The sequence below is a fragment of the Ailuropoda melanoleuca genome, chromosome 9 (assembly GCF_002007445.2).
Source record: "Ailuropoda melanoleuca isolate Jingjing chromosome 9, ASM200744v2, whole genome shotgun sequence".
Taxonomy (NCBI): Eukaryota; Metazoa; Chordata; class Mammalia; order Carnivora; family Ursidae; genus Ailuropoda; species Ailuropoda melanoleuca.
Window position 1 is genome coordinate 43279538 of NC_048226.1, and position 20535 is coordinate 43300072.

The 20535-nt window shown below is 38.5% G+C and overlaps 1 protein-coding gene and 2 pseudogenes across 2 annotated transcripts in view; 2 read left to right on the forward strand and 1 right to left on the reverse strand.

The window, feature by feature from the left end:
- The first annotated feature begins 8105 nt into the window (after positions 1–8105).
- LOC100470091 lies at positions 8106–9155 on the forward strand (annotated as a pseudogene).
- A 1503-nt stretch (positions 9156–10658) lies between these two features.
- Positions 10659–20535, reverse strand: part of TRAM1 (translocation associated membrane protein 1) — a 33315-nt gene continuing 23438 nt past the window's right edge. For both annotated transcript variants that reach the window (XM_034668165.1, XM_002918506.4), the window contains exons 9-11: positions 19762–19905; positions 19263–19423; positions 10659–12246 (exon numbers count right to left, since the gene is read on the reverse strand). In XM_034668165.1, coding sequence (XP_034524056.1) covers positions 12173–12246; positions 19263–19423; positions 19762–19905 — 379 coding nt within the window. In that variant the 3' untranslated portion in view covers positions 10659–12172. The remainder of the gene's footprint in view (positions 12247–19262; positions 19424–19761; positions 19906–20535) is intronic.
- Positions 12443–17034, forward strand: LOC109489512 (annotated as a pseudogene).

Genomic DNA, 20535 nt, shown 5'->3' on the forward strand with positions numbered 1-20535 from the left:
TCTGTTTAGTATGAGAAAGTCTACAGGGTGGGTCCTGACTTGTGACTAGTGTTTCTAGATCCTTCTGGAACTGTTGTATTAAATACCTGTTCTTTTGAGTGGGGTGCCTTTGAGGCCCCCTGAACAGCTCTGTATAAGGAGTCTCAGAACACCTGTGTGGAAGGACTAGCTTTGTCTTAAATCCATTGTGGATCAATATTTTTACAAATAATAAATAGAAAAATTCAATTAAAAAAACCTCCAAAGACGTACAAAACACAAGTTCAATTCTTTCCTTCTTCCTTCCTCTTTCTTTCTTTCTTTCTTTCTTTCTTTCTTTCTTTCTTTCTTTCTTTCTTTCTTTCTTTCTTTTTCTTTTTGTCTTTCTCTCCTCCCTTCTTCCCTCCCCCTTCCTTCCTTCCTTCTTTCCTTCCTTCCTTCCCTTTTTTTTTTTTAAATTCAGCAGACATAAAACTCTTCTGTCAAATTGCCATAAAAGTTCTAAATCCTTACTTTGTTTCTGTACTTATCTCATTGCAGACTGGTTACAAACAATTTGCGGAACGGAACAGGAACTGGTCCCTGGGTTGTAGTTTGAGTAGCATTGGCTTAAAAGATGAGGGGGCTGTGAATTATTTTCAGAGTAGGAGTCTTTCAACTAATTGTTGGAGAGCCAGAGAGCAGACCCGTTTTAGCTGATTTCGTGTAGCTTTTTATTCTGGTTTAAATCAGACCTTGGAAATTGAAATCAACCATGTTTGCCCTTAAAAGCCAGTTGCCGTCTTTCCTGGCCTCCCAGCTGAGACGCAGGCTCCTTCTGGACACTCCAGTAGAACTATTTCATGCAGTGTCTTATCTCTTTTACTAAACTACAAGGTCTCCTTCAACAGTGCTCAACAATATGGGGAGGAGGAACAAAATGATAAAGCAATACGGAGTATATGCACTGGAAAATATGCGAGCACGTTACCTATCAGATTTACAAATTATCGCTGAATGAGCATCCCAGGAAATGTTGCTCTCACCAATGTCTTCACAGGAGAAAGACTTGTGGAGAAAAAAAGAACATACTCCGTCACTAGACCTGGCACAGTATACACAGCTTCAGGCCACGATTCTCCATGGAAAGATTAGGGAGATACCCTGGCACCAAGGAAGGAGCCCAGGAGCCGGAGTCCCCAGGCCTGGCACCATGTCCTGGGGGCCCTGCCCTTCCTGCCTCCCCCACCCAATGGCACGTGTATCCTGGGTGGGCCTCCCTCACCCCCTGCCTCAGTTGTATCCATCCTGGGCTTCTCAGTTCAGCACTGGTTTTCTCAGAGAGGCCTTTCTTCCTCTCCCCCGCGTGCTCTCTTTAGAGGTAGAGGAATTTCTCTCTTTCTAGTGCTTATAATTCTCTTTGTATTTTTGTATTCAGTTACTTGTTTTGACACTTTAAGCCTGGTGAGGGAGGGAATCATGCCCGGGTTGTCCCTTCCCCGCATCTGTTGGTATTGGCATAATGCTTGTAACTCGGGTCCCAATCACTGTTTAGTGACAGTCCGGCCACAACAACCACGCTACGTGCCATCTTTTCTTTTCTTTCCTGATTTTTGCTCATAATCTTTTCATTCAGTGAATTGGGTTTGATAGGGTGGAATCATAAAGAGAATTAATTTTATCTGTTTCATTGTCCCTTCAAACCCACTCTGTGAGCTCCTTTTCTTCCTGACACTAGAGATGAACTTAGTCAGGTCCTGTAGCTTGTAAAGTCAGTTGTGGGTCATAAAAAGTCACTTGCAGTGTGCCTGGGTGGCTCCGTCGGTTAAGCGTCTGTTTCCAGCTCAGGTCATGATCTCAGGGTCCTGGGATCGAGCACCACGTAGGGCTCCCTGCTCAGCGGGGAGTCTGCTTCTCCCTCTCCCTCTCCCCACCCTCCATACTCGTGCTCTCGCTCTCAAATAAAGAAATAAAATCTTAAAAAAAAAGTCACTTGCTGTCACGAGAGCTGACATATTAGTAGTTAAAGCTGAAAGCAGGGGCCTGAGAAAAAGCTGCAAATGTTTGCCCAACTTTGGTTCCTCGGTTGGAGGAGCAGCCCTGGGGTCCCATGCACAGTGGTCCCGGAATGCCTGCACACAGCGCCCAGTGAGGGGAGGGCTGGGGGCAATATGCCGGCATCCCCGCCGTCCTCACCCGCACTTTTCCAATTGGATCTTCTGCAGGCTGGGGTGGGGTGGTGGTCTGTGCCTGCAAAACTGCCTCCCAACCTCTTCCCCCAAGCTGGGAGGCATCCAGCACCTGCTGTCCATGTGGGAGTTGAGGCCTCACAAGGATCCCACCAGATCCTTTTAGGCCTTAGGTCCCTAAGTGAAAATGAGGCAGAGGGAACCTGGTACCACCCTGTTGCTCTTCTCTGACGACACCAACACTTCCGAGGAAACAATCTGACCAACTCTTTTCAGTCTTTATTTTATCTTCTTTGCAACTTCGGACACTGCTGAGCACTTCCTCCTTGAAGCCCCTTCGCTTGGTTTCCACAACCTCTAGAATCTCTTCACCTCTTCCCATTCCCCCTCAGACTCCCTCAAGGGTTTGTCTTTCATTGATTACTCTTGACACATCTATGTCCCCAAGTTGTGGGCTCAGTCTCTTCCAAGCCATGGTTGATTCCTTTTTTCAGTGATTGATCAATTCATTCGCTCACTCATTCATTCATATTCTGACATTGTACATGAAGCCTGAAGTAAATTCTCATGATTCAAAACTCAACCTCAAGGTCAGTTCCTCAGGGGAGACTTCTCTCAGCAACCAGACAGTCTGGTTCAAGTTCATCCTTATACCTGAGGTAGCTTATACTGGAGATCCCTGGTATTTGTCCCTGCTCTAGAACTTTCTCCATGGTTGCTATTATTGTCTGGAATGTCTGCCTTTCACACTGAGCCCTTGAAGGTAGGGACTGTGTTCTAGGAATTTTTGTATCTCCGTAATATCCAGAAAAAAGCCTATTAGTGTTATTGAATAAATTAAAATACTTCCTAAGCTATTTTACTTTACATGATTAATATACTATACTAAGAACTTCATCTTTGCAAAACTCCTTAGAAGGAAGAACACTGAAGATCAAATCAAATGACCCTCTTCCAAGGGCAGGCTTGGCTGGGGAGAAGATGTGTGATGGGACATAGTGAAGAACAGGCATTCGATCAAACAGACCTGTGTTCAAAGCCTGGCTTTGTCCCTTCATCTTTCTGAGATTCAGTTTCTGTTAAACGGGCTAAGAGTGGTCCCTATTCATAGGGTTTCTGTGGAGGGTCAAAAATGAGGTGGGGGAACACTTAAAATAATAATTGGGATGTGGTGAGACTTCAGTAAACGCTACCAATTTTTACTGAATTTCATACAATCAAAGGATTCACCAGATTTTTAAAAACCTTATTTTGTGTACACTAAGAAAAATGCTGAAACTGTGACATGCCATTGATTGAAAAACCCCACTCTTAATCCAGAGATGCCAAAGTATGGGGGGAGTACATTTTAGAATCAATAAAGTACAATATCATTATACCTTATGTAAAAAAAAAGAAGATTGTGGAGGATAAATAATGAGCTGTGGGAGGGTGTTTTGGGGACTGAGGTAGGCGAGGCAGATCCTTTGCTATATGAGGATATAAAAATGCAAATATCTTTTCCCCATTTCTTGCATTTCAGATGCAAGACGCTAGCCACTGGAGCCCTGCTGCACACAGGGAACGATGAAGACACAGTGTAATTAATATAAGCTATCCTCTCAAGAACAGACATTTGCAGAGCTAAAGGAGGGTCAGAGCAGGGTAGGAACCCATCACAATGAAGCTTCTCTGAAATGAGAATCACTAAGGGTAAAATATTCTACATAACCGGTCGCGTCAGGCCTTTAGGCAATTGGTAATACCAAGAAGAAGCAAATTTCTAACGCTTTTAAAGCCAGATTCAGATCAGGGAGTGAAGCTCTCAGGACTGACACTCCCCTCGGTGCCCGCCCTGGGCCATTCTATCGCATCAAATCACAGTCACATGCAGGTCTTCTGTTTGGAATTTTGAACCTCCATGTGTGACATGCAAGAGTACTATTTTAGATGCAAAGGCAGATCCTGAAAAACAGCTGAAATAATCAGTGCGGGGGGGGGGGATAAAAATCACGGGCTGAAAGTCTTGCCTTTAGTAGAGAATTTGCGACATGAGGTTTTTTAAAAAGAACAAATGTCAAGGGCGGCTGGGTTAATGAGTACAGAGAGTACAGCTGCTCTTACCTCTGGAGACGAGAGAGCTGACGTGGCTGGAGCGTGAGCGGAAAATTAGGGTGGTGATTGCAGCAGCCCTAACGGCCACTTACTTCGCATCAATATATAATGGGGTGTGATTGGCACCGCCTCCCCAGCAAGAGATGCCGGACTGTAATTAGAATGTTGGCTCTCATCAAAATACAGTAAAACAAGGAAAGCAGTGATTACTTAAACCTGAAGCTGCAGCCCACCAGATGGCTTTGCTTTCTAAATTCTTCATTGTTTCAGTGTTCATTAAAAAAAAAAAAAATCCACCGGCCATACAAAATTGAGATGTTCTATAATAGAGGAATACAGGAGATGAGCCTGAGCTCTCCATATCATGGCCAGTGTTTAGAGATGGGCTCCAGAAATTTCGATGAGAGTCACTGTGGAGTATTTCTCTGCAGAAAGAGAATTCTTTTTGCTAAATGGCTATCTCCCGAGCTCCGTCTTATTCCGGGGGACCATTGTCTCTGCACTGAGGCAGAATTGACCCACCGTATCATAGTATCCACAGAGAGGTGACTTCTAGGTGTGAACCAGGGCTTTGTACTCCTGAGTGCAGTCATGTAAGTTCTTTTTGAAGATAAAGTTGAACCAAGTCTTTGCTTCTTTTCTGTTTTATTTTTTTTTTTTAAGATTTATTTATTTATTTGAGAGAGAGTGAGCAAGTGTATGTGTGGAGGGTGGGGAGAGGAAGAGGGACAGAGGTCAAGAGTCTCCAGCAGACTTCACCCTGAGCAAGGAGCCTGAGGTGGGGTTTGATCCCACAACCCTGAGATCATGAACCTGAGCCAAACCGGTCACTCAACCTACTGAGCCACCTAGATGCCCCAAGCCTTGCTTATTTTCTTTTGAATTTTTCAAAGCTTCCCGTGTGTATTAGGATTTAGGTATCTTACCAGTCTTCTAACATTCTTGGTAGTCTTCTAGACCTTAATCCTACAGAATGGTATTTACCTTTTTTTCCCTTAGATTTTTATTTAAATTCTAGTTAACGTAAAGTGCAATATTGGTTTCAGGAGTAGAATTCAGGGATTCATCACTTACATATAACACCCAGGGCTCATCACGACAAGTGTCCTCTTTAATACCCATCACCCATTTAGCCTGGCCTCCACCCACCTCCCTCCATAAACCCTCAGTTCCTTCTCTATCATTAAGAGTCTCTTATGGCTTGTTTCCCTCTCTCTCCTTCTCTTTTTTCCACCTTCCCAAATGTTCATCTGTATTGTTCTTAAATTCCACATGTAAGTGAAATCATATGGTATTTGTCTTTCTCTGATGGACTTATTTCACTTAGCATCATACCCTCTAGATCCATCCATGTTGTTGCAAATGACAAGATTTCATTCTTTTTGATGGGTGAGTCATATTCCATTGTGCATATATACCACATCTTCTTTATCCATTCATCAGTCAATGGACATTTGGGCTCTTTCTATAGTTTGGCTATTGTTGATAATGCTGGGTTATAAACATCAGGGTGCATACATCCCTTCAAATCAGTATTTTTGTCTCTTTTGGGTAAATATCTAGTCGTGCAATTGCTGGGTCATAGGGTACTTCTATTTTTAACTTTTTGAGGGACCTCCATACTGTTTTCCAGAGTGGCTGCACCAGTTTGCATTCCCACCAACAGTGCAAGAGGGCTCCCCTTTCTCCACATCCTTGCCAACACCTGTTGTTTCCTGTGTTGTTAATTTTAGCCATGGAATTTCAACTTTTTAAAAACCACACTTAATTTTTCATTCTTCATATACTTACATATAGTATAGAACCTTTCAGATCTAAGTAACAAATGACCAGCATCTTAGTGTTCTGTTTGTTTGTTGTGAATGAAATCAGCAAGAAAGAGAAAAGGACCACTCTCATTGGTCAGGGCCACTCTAATCAGGTCAGGTCACTACTAACCTAAATTAGTCTGGTGAAATCACTTTTAAAAAGTTATTCTCTAATCATTCTCACAAAAAAGCTTTATTATAGTTTCTCGTATTTGATGAAAGAAAAAAGTATTAGTCCAGAAGTCAATCAGCAAGTAGAAAACAGAGTAAGGAACTTAGTCTACAGATTTTAGTCCATTTCATGCATTAGCCACACTTTTGTGTATACCCCCCACACACTGGGACAGCCAGTCTTTCCGGTCCACTTGCAGAATTATAATTTGTAGGACATTTTATAAGATTAGTTTAAGTATATTGATAAACACTGCTTGTAATACACTCTTTTCTTATCCCAGGTAAATATTCTCATTCATCTGATGGAGTTTGATTCTTCCCATCAGAAGGTAGGGGAACTCCAAGCAACTAAAAATTCTCTAGAAGTTGTATACACCATCTAAATGAAACTATGGTATCATAAACCCTAGGGATGTGATTTAAAAAAAAATCATTCTTTAGAAACTATACATGCTATTTGCTGCTTTTATAATTATTAGATCACCTAAGTGTAAATGATTCAGTACAGACTTTGATGTTCGATTTATGAACTTTTGTGCTGGGTAAGGGTGCTTATCCTCTTGCAATGATCAAATGCCTGTAATGTTGGCTTGAACATTTCATGTAACTTCATTGGCTTGCTTACTCAAGGCAATAACCACGGGACACTGTACTTGCATTAGAGAGCATGAGTGCTCGAAATGGGTATAATGGGTCATATATGGAGAAGTAGTAACAACTAAGATGACTTAATACTATTAGCCATTCCTTTGTTGTGTTTGTCACAACCTTATGAGCTGGCGCTAACAGAGAGCATGAAGCGTGGAGCTATGCACAATCTATGTGCACTACCTTATTTACAGAGCTACCTTGTGGGGTAGGTGCTATTATGTATCTCAGGAAACTGAGGCATAGAGATTAGATCACACAGAATTATCAGCAGAGGAGTCAAGATTTGGACTCTGGTCTGCTAGTCTTACTATGATGTGCCTGTTAATGTTAACTGAAATCAACAAGGTTATCACTTGAATTGGTTGAAGTTTGAATCTTCGAAAAAGAATACGTTTTTTTTCTTTGGCTCACTTGCCCTCAAAGTTACTAATAATCATGATTTAGACTATGTGGTGGACCCAAACCTCTTAATTTTTTTTTCTGATTTGCTTGCTTTCAGGACACCCAAATGTTTGATTTCAGCCTTAAACACACACAGTATTTTCATTAAAAAGTTAGGCTAGACAAATTGGCTTAGCCTTTTCGTGAATGGTATTGAATAAAGCTGGTTAACATGTGGCACGTAGATACCTAGTAGAGCTTTTTGTAAAGCAAGTCATGCTTAAACCCAGGACTAGTCTGTCTTTCTAAGTACGAGGCTCTCTGCTGTCTTCACAAGATAGAGTAAAGCCATGGAGGTGTGTTGCTGTCTGTAGATGGCTAACAGGTTTAAAAAAGTGCTCAGTAACCAGATTAACAAAGCACTATTATTATGAACTTGTCTTCTTGCCTCATTTCATCCTAGTGGATTGAGCTGTATACCCAGGGTTTCTAAAGCACCTAGAGACTTAACCCAACCCCATTCACTCTCTTCATGACCTGGGTTACTAGTCTTTCATTTTCCCAACTAACACTTGTTAGTGTCTGCTTTGAAATTCCCAAACCTGTCTTGTGTTGAAACTTTTATAGTAGATGACTCTTAACTGAGTCACCTATCAAAACAAGGGTGATCTTTAGAGAGAACCATCTTTTTAAGAATTGCTCTAGAATTTCCCCCAGGATTACTTTTGAAGCCACTCCTTTAAAAATGTTCGCAGGTGGGCACGCCCCACTGGCTGCAGCCCGGCAGGTCCCGCTGCCTCCCGGTCTCCCGTGGCCACCCCCCTGGCACGGCACAGGGCCTGGCCTCACTATGGCAGCAGCACAGCACAGCACACTCCACTTCATGCTCTGCAGCAAAGCTGATGCGAGACCAGTGTAAAAGGCCTCCAGTCCATTTTCCAGGAGCAAGGCCATGCAGCTGGCAAGGCCATGGTTATTTAGCTACCTACATAAACAAAAATGGCAGCTTTGCCAGGTTGAGAATTTACCCACATGAATTGGTGGTGTTGGACCTTCAGAGTTATGATGGTGATTCACAAGGCCAAGAAATCGGCAGTCTTTTGAACAAAGTAGAAGAAAGAATGAAAGAATTGAGGACAGCATTGGGTGGGGGAAGCGATTACCCGCCCTAGTTTGAGGAGTGGCCATGGACAGATACTGGCTCACTGCTCATGGTTGCCTGGTTGAGTATGACATAGACGAAATGATATATGATGAAGATTCACCTTATCAGAACATTAAAATTTTATACTCAATTTGGAAATATTCTCATTTTTGGTGGGGATGTTAATCTGGCAGAGTGATTTGGATATACCCAGGCCCTCGTAGGCAGTGGAAGAAGACCACAGCGGCAAAGATGCACTGATTCTAGGGGGTGGAGATGGGGGCATATTATGTGAAATTGTCAAACGGAAACCAAAGATGGTCACTACGGTAGAGACTGACCAAATGGTGGTCGGTGGATGTTAAGAAATACATGTGAAAAACATGTGGCGACGCCGGAGACAATCTTAAAGGAGACTGCTCTCAGGTTCCAATAGAGGACTATTCCAGTGCTGAAGAGATACGCCAAAGAAGGGAGAGAGTTTGATTATGTGATTAATGATTTGACAGCAGTTCCAATCTCTACGTTTCCAGAAGATTCCACAAGGGACTTTCTCAGACTGATTCTTGACCTCTCAGTAAAAGTACTGAAACAGGATGGGAAATATGTTACACAGGGTAAACCGTGTCAATTTGATGGAAGCCCTGTTACTCCATCAACAGCTTGGGCGCCTGTATTGTCCTGTGGGATTCTCAGAGGTCGTCTCTTCCATCACACTTGGAATTGTGGGTATTTTACAGTTTGCAAGAAAGCTGAACGTTGAAGACCAGTATACCCTAATCATGTGCTGCAAAGAGCCCTCCTGACCTTCATATGCTGTACATGACAGGGAAATGAGTCAGGCAGTTGTGAATTCAAGTTTTCTTTAATTATTATTTTTAATTTTAAAAAAGCAAGTGGAAAAGTATATTTTGATGAGGAAGGGTGTTACTTTTTTAAAAAAGTCAGCTGAAGGATGATTAGGCAAGCACAAGCAAAGGCTGCTAAATGCACGGAAACCCTAGAATGTGATTTTTGTTCCTTTTTGTGTGTGTGGGCTTTTTGTTTTTGTTTTGGTAGACTTCAAATTTGGTTGTTTGGAGGCATGAACATCATTGTTTTGTTCTGGCGGGAAGTTCTTGATGGTGGTTCTTTCCCAAAAATTAACTTAGGTATTAAAATTTGGTGCTTATAAGAGAGTTAAGAAAAAAATGAATAGCAATGCGTTGAATAAAATTATGAGAAAAAAACGCAAACAGGTGATCAATGTAACTACCACTTCTTAAGAACAATTTTTATTGTTGTCCATATGTAGATAGGCAGAACTAGTTTTCAGTGAAAACATTTGGAAACACCTTGCAGATACAAGGTGTCAATGGCTATTGCTAACAAAATGTGCAACATTTCTCTCCCATTTCTCCATCTATACAAGCTTTGCTTCAGGATTAGTTCTGATTTTGACTGTGCAGAATTACTTAATTTTAGAAGAATGCACTTAATATTTCCATTCCAGAATAGTCCCCCTGGACCACCCACAACCATATTCTAAAATGCAAGCAAAAAGGCATTTTACAGAGGCAAAAGACTGAATCCCAAAATGGCAAAGCAACTAGTTCAAGGTTACTCAATGAATGAGACAGCTGTCCCGGGTCATGGTCCTACATGCTTGCCATCAGGCTTCCAAGATGACGTAAGGCTGGGTGACAGTGACACACTCTGCACGGTCTGGAGGCCAGCAAAGACTTTCCTGAGAGCATCTGGGGCGAGGGGATCTAGAGCTTATATAATTTACAATTATACTTGTGTATATATGTGTGTCTGTAAAGTTTTAGCTACATACACAGGGCTTTTTCCTTTCCTTTTCCTAGACCTATGGTATGGTACAGTGTAGAAGACGATGCTGTTAAGTAATTCCATAGAAAGAAGTTTCCACAGCCCAGAGTTGGGAAACACTGCATGTTATATATCCCCATTGCAAACATTCTTGGTGGATCAGGAAGCTTATTTGCCTATAAAGGGCTGAACAGTCCTGTAGTAAAGAAACACCTTTTAAGTTTAACTCAGTAGTCTCTGAATTTGGTTATTAACCATTTTTTTCCTCAGTAGCTCTCATAAATTATATGTAACTAATCCTTGTTTTTTGCAGAACACTTTTTTGGGAAAGGCTATTCTCAATGGCTATCAAGAGTATACTCTTTAAGCATGGCACATTTTAATGAGATTATATCCTAAGACAGCATAAAAACTTGCTGACAATAAAGAAAATGTCCAGGATACAGCTTGTGAAAGTAAAAATTTTATTTTGATTGATTTCTCAATGTATAGTTCCATATAATGCCAGCTTTTAATGGCAAAAATTTGGTTCCACTGAAACTCCATGATGCTACAGAGAGCTACTACTTTTTCCAGGAAGTAAGTAAACAGCTGGAAAAGAAAGCACAACTTTCTAGCAGCGTGGCAACTTACCAAACTGCAGACCTAACAAGCCTGCAACTTTTATACTAAAAATGGCACAAACATGAGCTGGTGACAAAAGTGAGAAATGGAGAACAAGATGTGAACACCAAAAGGAGCAGTACAGGTACTGTGAAAACAACAAAAAACCAAATACAGCTGTAAGAATTTTTAAGGATAATTATAGAAAAGGGAACCAAATGTTTTACTCAAATGTTTTTTAGAGCCTTTCTGTAGAGATACAAATATATATATATATATATATTTATCCAAAAATATGTTTTATACAGGTAAATGCTTCTCAATTAAAGATGGGACCAAAGCTAGAGGTGCAACATAAAGCACTGTCTTTTGTAAGACTATTTATCCAACTGAATTTTCAATTTAAGATTAGTGCAGTAAAGGTTTTCCAAATATAATTACCCAACATTCTTTTTTATAGATATAAATCAAGTAGGCATTATTTTCAAAAAGGGTTTGCAAGTTAAACAATATTTTTCTAAGATGCTGTGCATATTGACCATATTATAACAAGCCCCATTAAGAATCATTATTAATAAACATCAAAAAGGGCTATAGTCAGATTTGCTTCTTTATAGTAAATATTTAATTTTCTGATTTCCAGTTTACAAGTGTTGAAAATGCACAAGAAAGATTTTACTTCACAGGTACTTTTATGTTCATATATTTTGATTCAATCTATATGGCACTAAATCTTCACACATCGTAACCAACAGTATGTTGTTGTTGTTGTTTTTTTTAATGGGGATGTAACACTAACAACCATTACCTATAAAATAAAGCACACAATTATTTTAGTGAATTTACAAATCTTTTTTCCCAGGTGTAAAGACTACAAAAATTCCTAAAAATTAGAGAACACTGAGAACATATTAAAGTTTGACCTCCAACTTTATAGTATTTCCATTTTACCCTGAAAGATAACTTAAAAAATATGACCTTGCTGGAAGAGGCCACCTTGCTAATATAAAAAATTGGTGAGAGCAAGAAATTTTATCACTGATATGTAGAATTTTTGTAAATAGTTCTCTCTCCAAATCATTAGAAAAACATTCAAAGATAAAAAACAAAATAAAATATGGTGGTGGTCCCTAAACTATTTTGAAGGCAGGTAGCTTAGTCTAAGCTAAAATATTTTTCTCAGTCATAGTAATCATCTTTCCCTCAAATGCCCTTTAAAAAAATGCATGAAACAGTACAATAGCAAGAATCAAAGAGCACAAACTGTATTTTCAAGGACAGAAAAAATCTCTAGTGCTGAAAGATATAGTAAAAAGCAGATTTCTTTGGGGACATTAATCAATTAAGATTATAATTCATTATGAAGATTTCTCTTTTCTATTACGGGGAGAGTCTGCTCCATTTGAAGTTACTGTTCCATTTACACCATTTTCTGAAAAGACAAAAGAATCAGTATTCTTTTATAAAGAAATGCAAATAATATCATCTTTATATATAAAAGTATCTTCAGAAAAGAAAATTTAAAAACCCAATAAATATCTGTATGCCCTTAGGTAAAACTGATTTAGCAGTAATAAATCTTTACCAATATTTAACCAATCCTAAAACTCAATAACATGTTAAACACAATGAACTACAAGTAGCAAATTTTTAAAAGATTTTATTTATTTGAGAGAGAGAGTGTGTGTGAGTGAGAGGGAGAGGGAATCTGAAGCAGACTCCACACTGAGCACAGAGCTGGATGTGGGGCTCGATCCCACAACAGTGAGATCATGACTTGAGCCGAAACCAAGAGTCAGACACCCAACCAACTGAACCACCCAGACACCCCTAAAAGTAGCAAATTTTTAAAAGAGTAACTGTCAATTGCATCTCAATAAAAAATAAAGCAATTACTCTTGAAAGCAGAAAAAAGTGTGAGAGAGAAGACAGAAAACTCTAAAAAACAATAACAAGGATTTTAAAATAGTCGTCTTAAGAGCAGTACTTTTGGTAGCAATAAAGAACGTTTTCACATTTGTCTGTAAACAAAGTTCTTGGGATGTTTCCTTTTAAGACATAAAGTCAGTGTTTAGGATAACTCTTATGTTCAGGAGTGTACTATGGCTGCCTTCTTCAAGTTATGATGGAGATATCTATCGATCTATAACTATTGTTAGCCTAACCCTCCCTCCAAAAATATCCATAAATGTTGGAATACAAAAATGGCTGTTTGAAGGGAAAAAAAACCCCAAGGCTGCTCTGTGTATTTCTCCCATACGGTATTTGCCAATTACTGAATGTGCACGCACAAAACGAGACTCAGAGAAATCAAGCAGAAAGAAATTCCTATGCAAGTACAAAGCTAAACAGAGAACTGGTTAGTCTCATAATGACAGGACGAAAAAAATTTGAATCCAGATTCTGTCAGAGAAGACAGACTGTACAAATGGTTGATGTTCTAGGAATGAGGGCAAACTGGAAACAGATCAGCTTTGACAGGATAGAATGATCCACCCATATTAAATCCAGAGCCTCTATAAACTCGTCTAGAACCTACACATATTTTTACATAAAAGTCCAGTATTCAATTAAAAATTACCAGGCATCCGGAAAACAAGACCAAATGACGGAAAACTAGGAAAGAAAAATACATCAGGAATAGATTTTCATTCTTTTCAGCCAGCACCAAGTTCTGGGCGTCTGTTGGGACAACTGATACAAGTCCTGCAAAACCAGGGGCAAGAGAAAGCCCTTCCACAAGAAGAAGTAGGAGCTGGGATGCCCTGCCCCCCACCCAAAGTCGCAATCTGGGGAGGCAATAAGAAGCACCCTGCCTTGAGGCTGGATGTGGAGAACTTCTTCTGGGGCTCTGAGTGTTGGAAGCACCAAACAGGAATTACTGATGTCTACAAAGCATCCAATAATGAATTAGTAGTCCACACCAAGACCCTGGTGAGGAACAGAACCGTGCTCACTGACAGCACATCATCCTGACAATGGTATGAGTCCCACTATGTACTACCTCTGGGCTGCAAGGAGGGGACTAAGTTGACTCCTAAGGAAGAAGAGATTTTATAAAAAAAGAATCAAAGAAAATTCAGAAGAAATAAAATGAAAGGAAAAAGCCAGCCCAAATTAGCATCTTCTTAGAGGGGCAGCTCCATCAGGGCAGGCTTCTTGGGCGCATCGCTTGAAGACCAGGCCAGCGTGGCTGAGCAGATGGCTACACGCTAGCAGGCAAGAAGCTGGAGTTCTATTTGAGGAAAATCATGGTCCAGAAAGCAAATAAATCCTCCTCCCTCCTATCTTCAACTCATGTCATAAATGTGTTTACTGCTGAAAAAAAAAAGAAAAAAGAAAAGAGCAGAGACGAGAAAAGAAAAGAAAAAGATCCTCAGGTGACCCACATCTGGTGTTATCAGACAGGGACATGAAAAGAACAATGAGTAATAAAAATAAATGAAAAGATGGAGAATTTCATGAGAACTAAAATCTTTAATCCTAGAACTGGAAAATACAGTAACGGAAAATATAGACTTAATAAATGAATTTAATAGATTAGGCACCATAGACGAAATCAGTGAACCAGCAAAAATACTTGGATTGAAACTCAGAAAGAAAAGGGATGAAAATTGCAGAAAGCATGGACAGGGTAAAAAGGAGTCCCAGAAGGACGGGAGAGAGAGAATGGGGAAGAAGAATATTTGAAGAAATTATGGTCAAGAATTTTCCAAAAACGATAAAAGAAGCCAAGCCAAGATTCAGGAAGCTCTGTATGACAGAGAACAGGATAAATACAAAGAAAATCAAACCCAGGCACATCATAGTATAATTCCTGAAAACAAAGACAATAATTATCAGACACTTACATCCAATTATATGCTGTTGACATAAGATGCAATTCATATTTAAAAACAAAGAAAGGTTTAAAGTAGAAAAATATAGAAAAAGATACACCATAACATTTTACCAAAAGAAAGTTGGTGTAGCTACAGTAAATTCACACATTTACTAGAGATGAAGACGGACAATTCAATAAGAGGAAAGCACAAATTTAACAGGAATTTATAACAACCCTAAATTTTGATTTACCTATCCTACATCTTCAAAATATTTAAAGCAAAAACTGATAAGCTACAAGGAAGAGCGGTCAGTATCTCCTGCAATAACTGACTGAACTAACAGATCTCCTTCTACCAAATTAGTAAAGATATAAAAGACTGAACAATACAACTAACAAATCTGACCTGATACATAACATAATATCTAAGAAATTCAGAAAACACATTCTTTGAAGTCTAAATGGAACATTTACCAAAACTGAACAAGTGCTGAGCCATAATGAAAGTCTCAACAAATTCCAAAGAACTGAAATCATTCAGAATATGTTCTTTAGCCATAATGGAACTAAGCTAGAAATCAGTAACAAAAAGGACACCAAAAGATGCCCAAACAGTTGTAAATTAAACAATGCATTAATAAATGACCCATGGGTCAAAGAAGAAATCAGACTGGAATTATATCTTGAAGTGAATGATAATGAAAAAGACTTATCAAAATTTGTGAAATTCAATTAAAGCATTGCTGAAAGGGAAAGTCTGCCTTTAATTGCAAGTAATTCACAAGATGGACAGAAAATCAATGATGTAAAGATCCATCTCAAGAAGGTAAACCACAAATAACAAAACAGCAAATCAAGCCCAAAGAAAGGGAAATAGGAACAGAAATCAATGATATGACTAAGAAAATCAACAAAAAAGGCCACAAATGTTAGTTCTTGGCTGATGGAAAAAAAAAGAGAGAAGGGCATAAATTTCTCACATAAGAAATAAAAAATACCACTATTCTACACAAATTAATAAGAGGATATGACGAGTAATTTTACCAAAACACTTGCAAAGTTAGATGAAATGAAAAAATTCCTTGAAAAACACAACTTTCCAAAAGAGACAATAAGGAATAAAATCTGAATAATCCTACTATCTATTAAAGAATGTAAATCTATAGGTAAATATCCTCCCCTAGAGAAGACTGTAGATTAGGTGGCTTCACTGTTGGATTCTTCCAAACATTCAAGTAAGAAATAATGCTGATATCACACAAAGGATAAAACTGCCCAATACTTTTATTTATAAAGCCACCATAACCCTGACACCAAGATCTGATTACATTACAAAAACAAAACCAGGCTAATCAGAGGCCAATCTTGTATATGAACCCGGGTGCAAAAATTCTGACAAACTACTGAAGACAGCAATCTACTGTAAGTGATACATTATCATCATCTTGAATTTATGCCAGAAATACACGACTGGTCTTACATTTGAAAATATATACATTATAAAAAAATACACATCAATATCCTTTATGAATATAGATATAAAAATGCTCAATAAAATACTAGCAAGTCAAATCAAACAACATCTAAAGAGGATTATATACTGTGACCAAATGAGATTTATCCCAGAAAGGCATTGTTGAACATTCAAAAATCAATTAACAGTAACACATGATATCAATAAAATGAAAGACAAAAACCATTTGATGATCTCAGTAGACGCAGAAAGGGCAAGTCACAAAATCTAAGTCCTTTCATGATAAAAATAGTAATGAACTAGAAATAGAAGGGAACTTCCTCAAGCTGTTAAAGGCATTTAGGAACACCCACAGGTAACATCATACTTAAATGGTAGAGGACTAGATACTTTTCCGATAATATCAGGAACAAGATGAGCATGTCTGCTCTCACCACTTCTACTCAACATTGTTTTGGAGGTTCTAGCCAGGGCAATTTGGTAAGAAAATGAAATAAAAATCACCCAGATTAGACAGGAAGAAGTAAAACTATTTCCATTTGCATATGACATGGTCCTGCATACTAAAAATGCAGAGGAATCCACATAAAAGACCCACTACTAGATAATAATCCTAAAAAGTTCAGCGATGTTGCAGGATAAAAGATCAATATGGAAAAAATCAATTGTATTTCTATATACTGGTAATATACAATCCAAAAATGAAATTAAGACAATTCTATTTATAATGTCATCAAAAAGAATAAAATACTTAGGAATAAAAAAAAGTGCAAGATTTATAGACTGATAACTACAAAATTTAACTAAAGGAAATGAAAGAAGACCCAAATAAATGGAAGGACATCCATGTTCATATATTTCAAGGACATCGACAGATTCCAAGTAATCCATATCAAAAGCCCAGCTGGCTTTTGAGAAATTGACAAGCTGATCCTAAAATTCATACGGAAGTGCAAAGGACCCAGAATAACCAAAGCATGAAAAAGAACAAAATGGAGGGCCCACATTTCCTGATTTCAAAACAAACTTGAAAGCAACAGTCATCAAGACACTGTGGTACTGGCGTAAGAATAGGCATGTAGAATAACAGAATTGAGAGTCCAAAAATAAATTCCTACTTTTTGATCAACTGATTTCCTCTCCCCACTGAAAACAAGTTATTTATTTTGCCCTGTGAGCACTTGATTAACTGATTTTCAACAAGGGTATCAGGACCACTCAACAGAGAAAGGTTAGTCTTTTCAACAAATGCTGCAGGGGACAACTGGGTATCATATGTAAAACCAATGAGTGTAAAATGGTGCAGACACTTTGGAAATGAGTTTCGCAGTTCCCCCGCAAATTTTAAATATACAATCACCATTTGACCTAGCCATTCCATTCCTAGGTACATACCTGAGAGAGCAAAAACAGGTGTTCAAACAAAAACTTGTACATGAATGTTTACAGCAGCATTATTCAATTAGCTAGAGTAGAAACAACCCAAATGCCCGTCAAGTAATAAGTGCATAAACATAATCTGGTATATCCATACAATGGAACAGTATTTGGCCATAAAAAGGAATAAAATACTGGTATTTGCTACAACATGTAGAAACCCTAAGTACAAGCTAACTGAAAGAAACCAGTTGCAAAAGATCACAATTTATATGATTCCATTTATATGAAATGTTCAGAAAAGGCCAATCCAGAGACAGAAAATAGATAAGTGGTTGTCAGAGGCAGCGGGAAGGATGGGATAAGAAATGACTGCTAGTGGGCATGGGGTTTCTTTTTGGGGAGATAAAAATGTTCTGGAATTAGTGGTTCACACACTTTGTGAATACACTTAAAGACCACTGAAACATACACTTTATTTTTTTTTAAAGATTTTATTTATTTATTTGACAGAGATAGAGACAGCCAGGTAGAGAGGCAACACAAGCAGGGGGAGTGGGAGAGGAAGAAGCAGGCTCATAGCGGAGGAGCCTGATGTGGGGCTCGATCCCATAACGCCGGGATCACGCCCTAAGCCGAAGGCAGACGCTTAACTGCTGTGCCGCCCCGGCGCCCCTGAAACATACACTTTAAAGGATGAACCTTATGGTATATGATTTATATCCCAACAAAGTGGTTATTAAATAAATATCACTGAGGTTAAAGATAATCTAGGTAAATGGAAGTATATACCATATTCATGAGCTAAAGTGCTCATTTCTCCCTGAAATGATCTAAGATTCAATGTAATTCCAATCCAATATCCCTGCAAGAGTTTTTTTTGGGGGGGGGAGGTGGTGGAAACTGACCAAGATATACTAAAATTTATATAAAATGCAAAAGCCCAAAAGTTGTGGAGACAAGCTTGAACAGGACACGGCTAGAGGATATAAACTATCAAATGTGAAGACTTTTAAGGAGCAAATCAGAGTTGATATATTTTTAAAACTTGAACTCCTATGTTACAACTACCAAGTATAACACCAAAGACTAGTTGAAAAAATGACTGCAATGTCAATGCATTTTCAGTCAAAAGCCAGAAGGAGAAGAGAGTGTAGATGCAGGCTCAAACATGAAGGATCAAACAATCAAAAGTTATAGAAAAAGCTGTTTCACTCGGAACTAAAGGCAGATGGGAAGGGGCTGTAAAGAGGTTTTGTTTTTTAAGTATCAGTAAGATGCTTGAAAGTATAAATTACTGCTCTCTGGGTTAATTATTCACTACTAAAATGGCCCATATACACTGGTCTAGTGGAAAACCTGGGAGGGAGAAATTTAGTGGGCAGCTTTTGGGGAATAACTGACCCCAGGAAATCAACAAACTGTCGAATGGGGTAGGTTTTACTTTGCCTCTGATTTTGCTAAAAACAGAATAAAATTTTCTTTAAAAGATTTTAGGGGTGCCTGGGTGGCTCAGTCAGTTGAATGTCTCCTCTTGGTTTCAGCTCAGATCATGATCTCAGGGTTGTGAGATCGAACCCTGCATTGGGCTCTGCACTCAGCACAGTCTGCTTGTCCCATTCCCTCCCCCTTTGCTTCTTCCCCTGCTCGTGTGCACAGCTCTCTCTCAAATAAAAAAAATTTTTTTTAAATCTTAATTAAGTTTAGAATAAGACCCCACAACGTCTTTTTTTTTTTTTTTAACGTTTTCTACTTCAGCTTTTCCACTGCTTACCTGTTCCTTTTCTAGAAGACCTGCCTTTAGTCACTGTTGGTTTCTTCTTCACAGCTGGTGCCTGAAAAGTAGAATGTTCCCTCCATCTCCGAAGCTGAAAATTAATGAACTTCCACATCATGAATGCTTGGGTAATGCAAATGGATGCCAGGACAGCAATTCTGAGGATATTAAAGTTAATAAAGAAAAATTAGAGTATATCAAAGCAATGCCACTGAATGAAGTATTCTGTCTTGCATTGACAGGATTAGCTTGGTGTTAAATTCCCACTGGTGACAAGACGATGTTAATAAACAATTATCCCATTAATACTTAATCTCTAAATTCAAAGAAATCCCTTAGTATTTCAATTCAGACACACGCGACTGCAGCAGGTTTGAAATCAAATGAATGTTTCTCCCGTATTTGTCTCTTTATTTTTTAAAGAAGATTTACATCATAAATGGTAATACATACTATATAGCAGTACAAAGTGAGAAAAATGTTAAACTGGCTGTACCTTACAGCTAACACATTGAAGTTCCCAGCACTGAAATCCAATTTCTGATTCTCTGCTCTTGCAAGGCCAAAGCCAACAGTGAGTACTGAAAGAATTAAAGTCAGAAGTCTTCCCAAAACAAATAGAACTGCCCACAGAGAAAACCTGTAAGAAAAATGTCCTAAGTCAAATTCATAAAATTGCAATGATATGAGTAGACTCTAATAGGAATCAGGTTCCTACTAAGTAAATGCATATTAAAACCACATTCCTTATTGTTCTGTAAAAAGATTCTGAAGTAAAATGTTTGGGATATGCTATATATTGTATCACACTCTTGGAGATATAGAACATAGCATATTTAAGATTCTAGGAAGTCCAGTAAAGAAATAACTGATTTTTTGTTTAGCAGATCTTCTTTTTTTAATATAACTATCATTAATGATCCTCAAAACTACTGGTACATAGAACAATTTTGAAAAATGCTAGACAAAACAAAAGCTGTCCTGTTAACACAGGACACCCAATTCCCACTTCATAGGTCTAGTTTTACTTTTTTTTTTTTTTTAACAAGTCATACTGCTCCAATTCTGTTTTCAGTCCAATTTTCCCATCAAAATATTTTAATATTTTTTAGGCTATATAATCTATTATTTTGTGTTCTTCTTCCCTATTCCTATTATCCTTATTATCACTTCCCTATTACTCTTCCTCCAAAAGAAAAACATGGATTAAACAAAAGGGCAAATTATAACAGAAAACTAAACCCCAAAAAACCTTCAAAATTACAAGTTC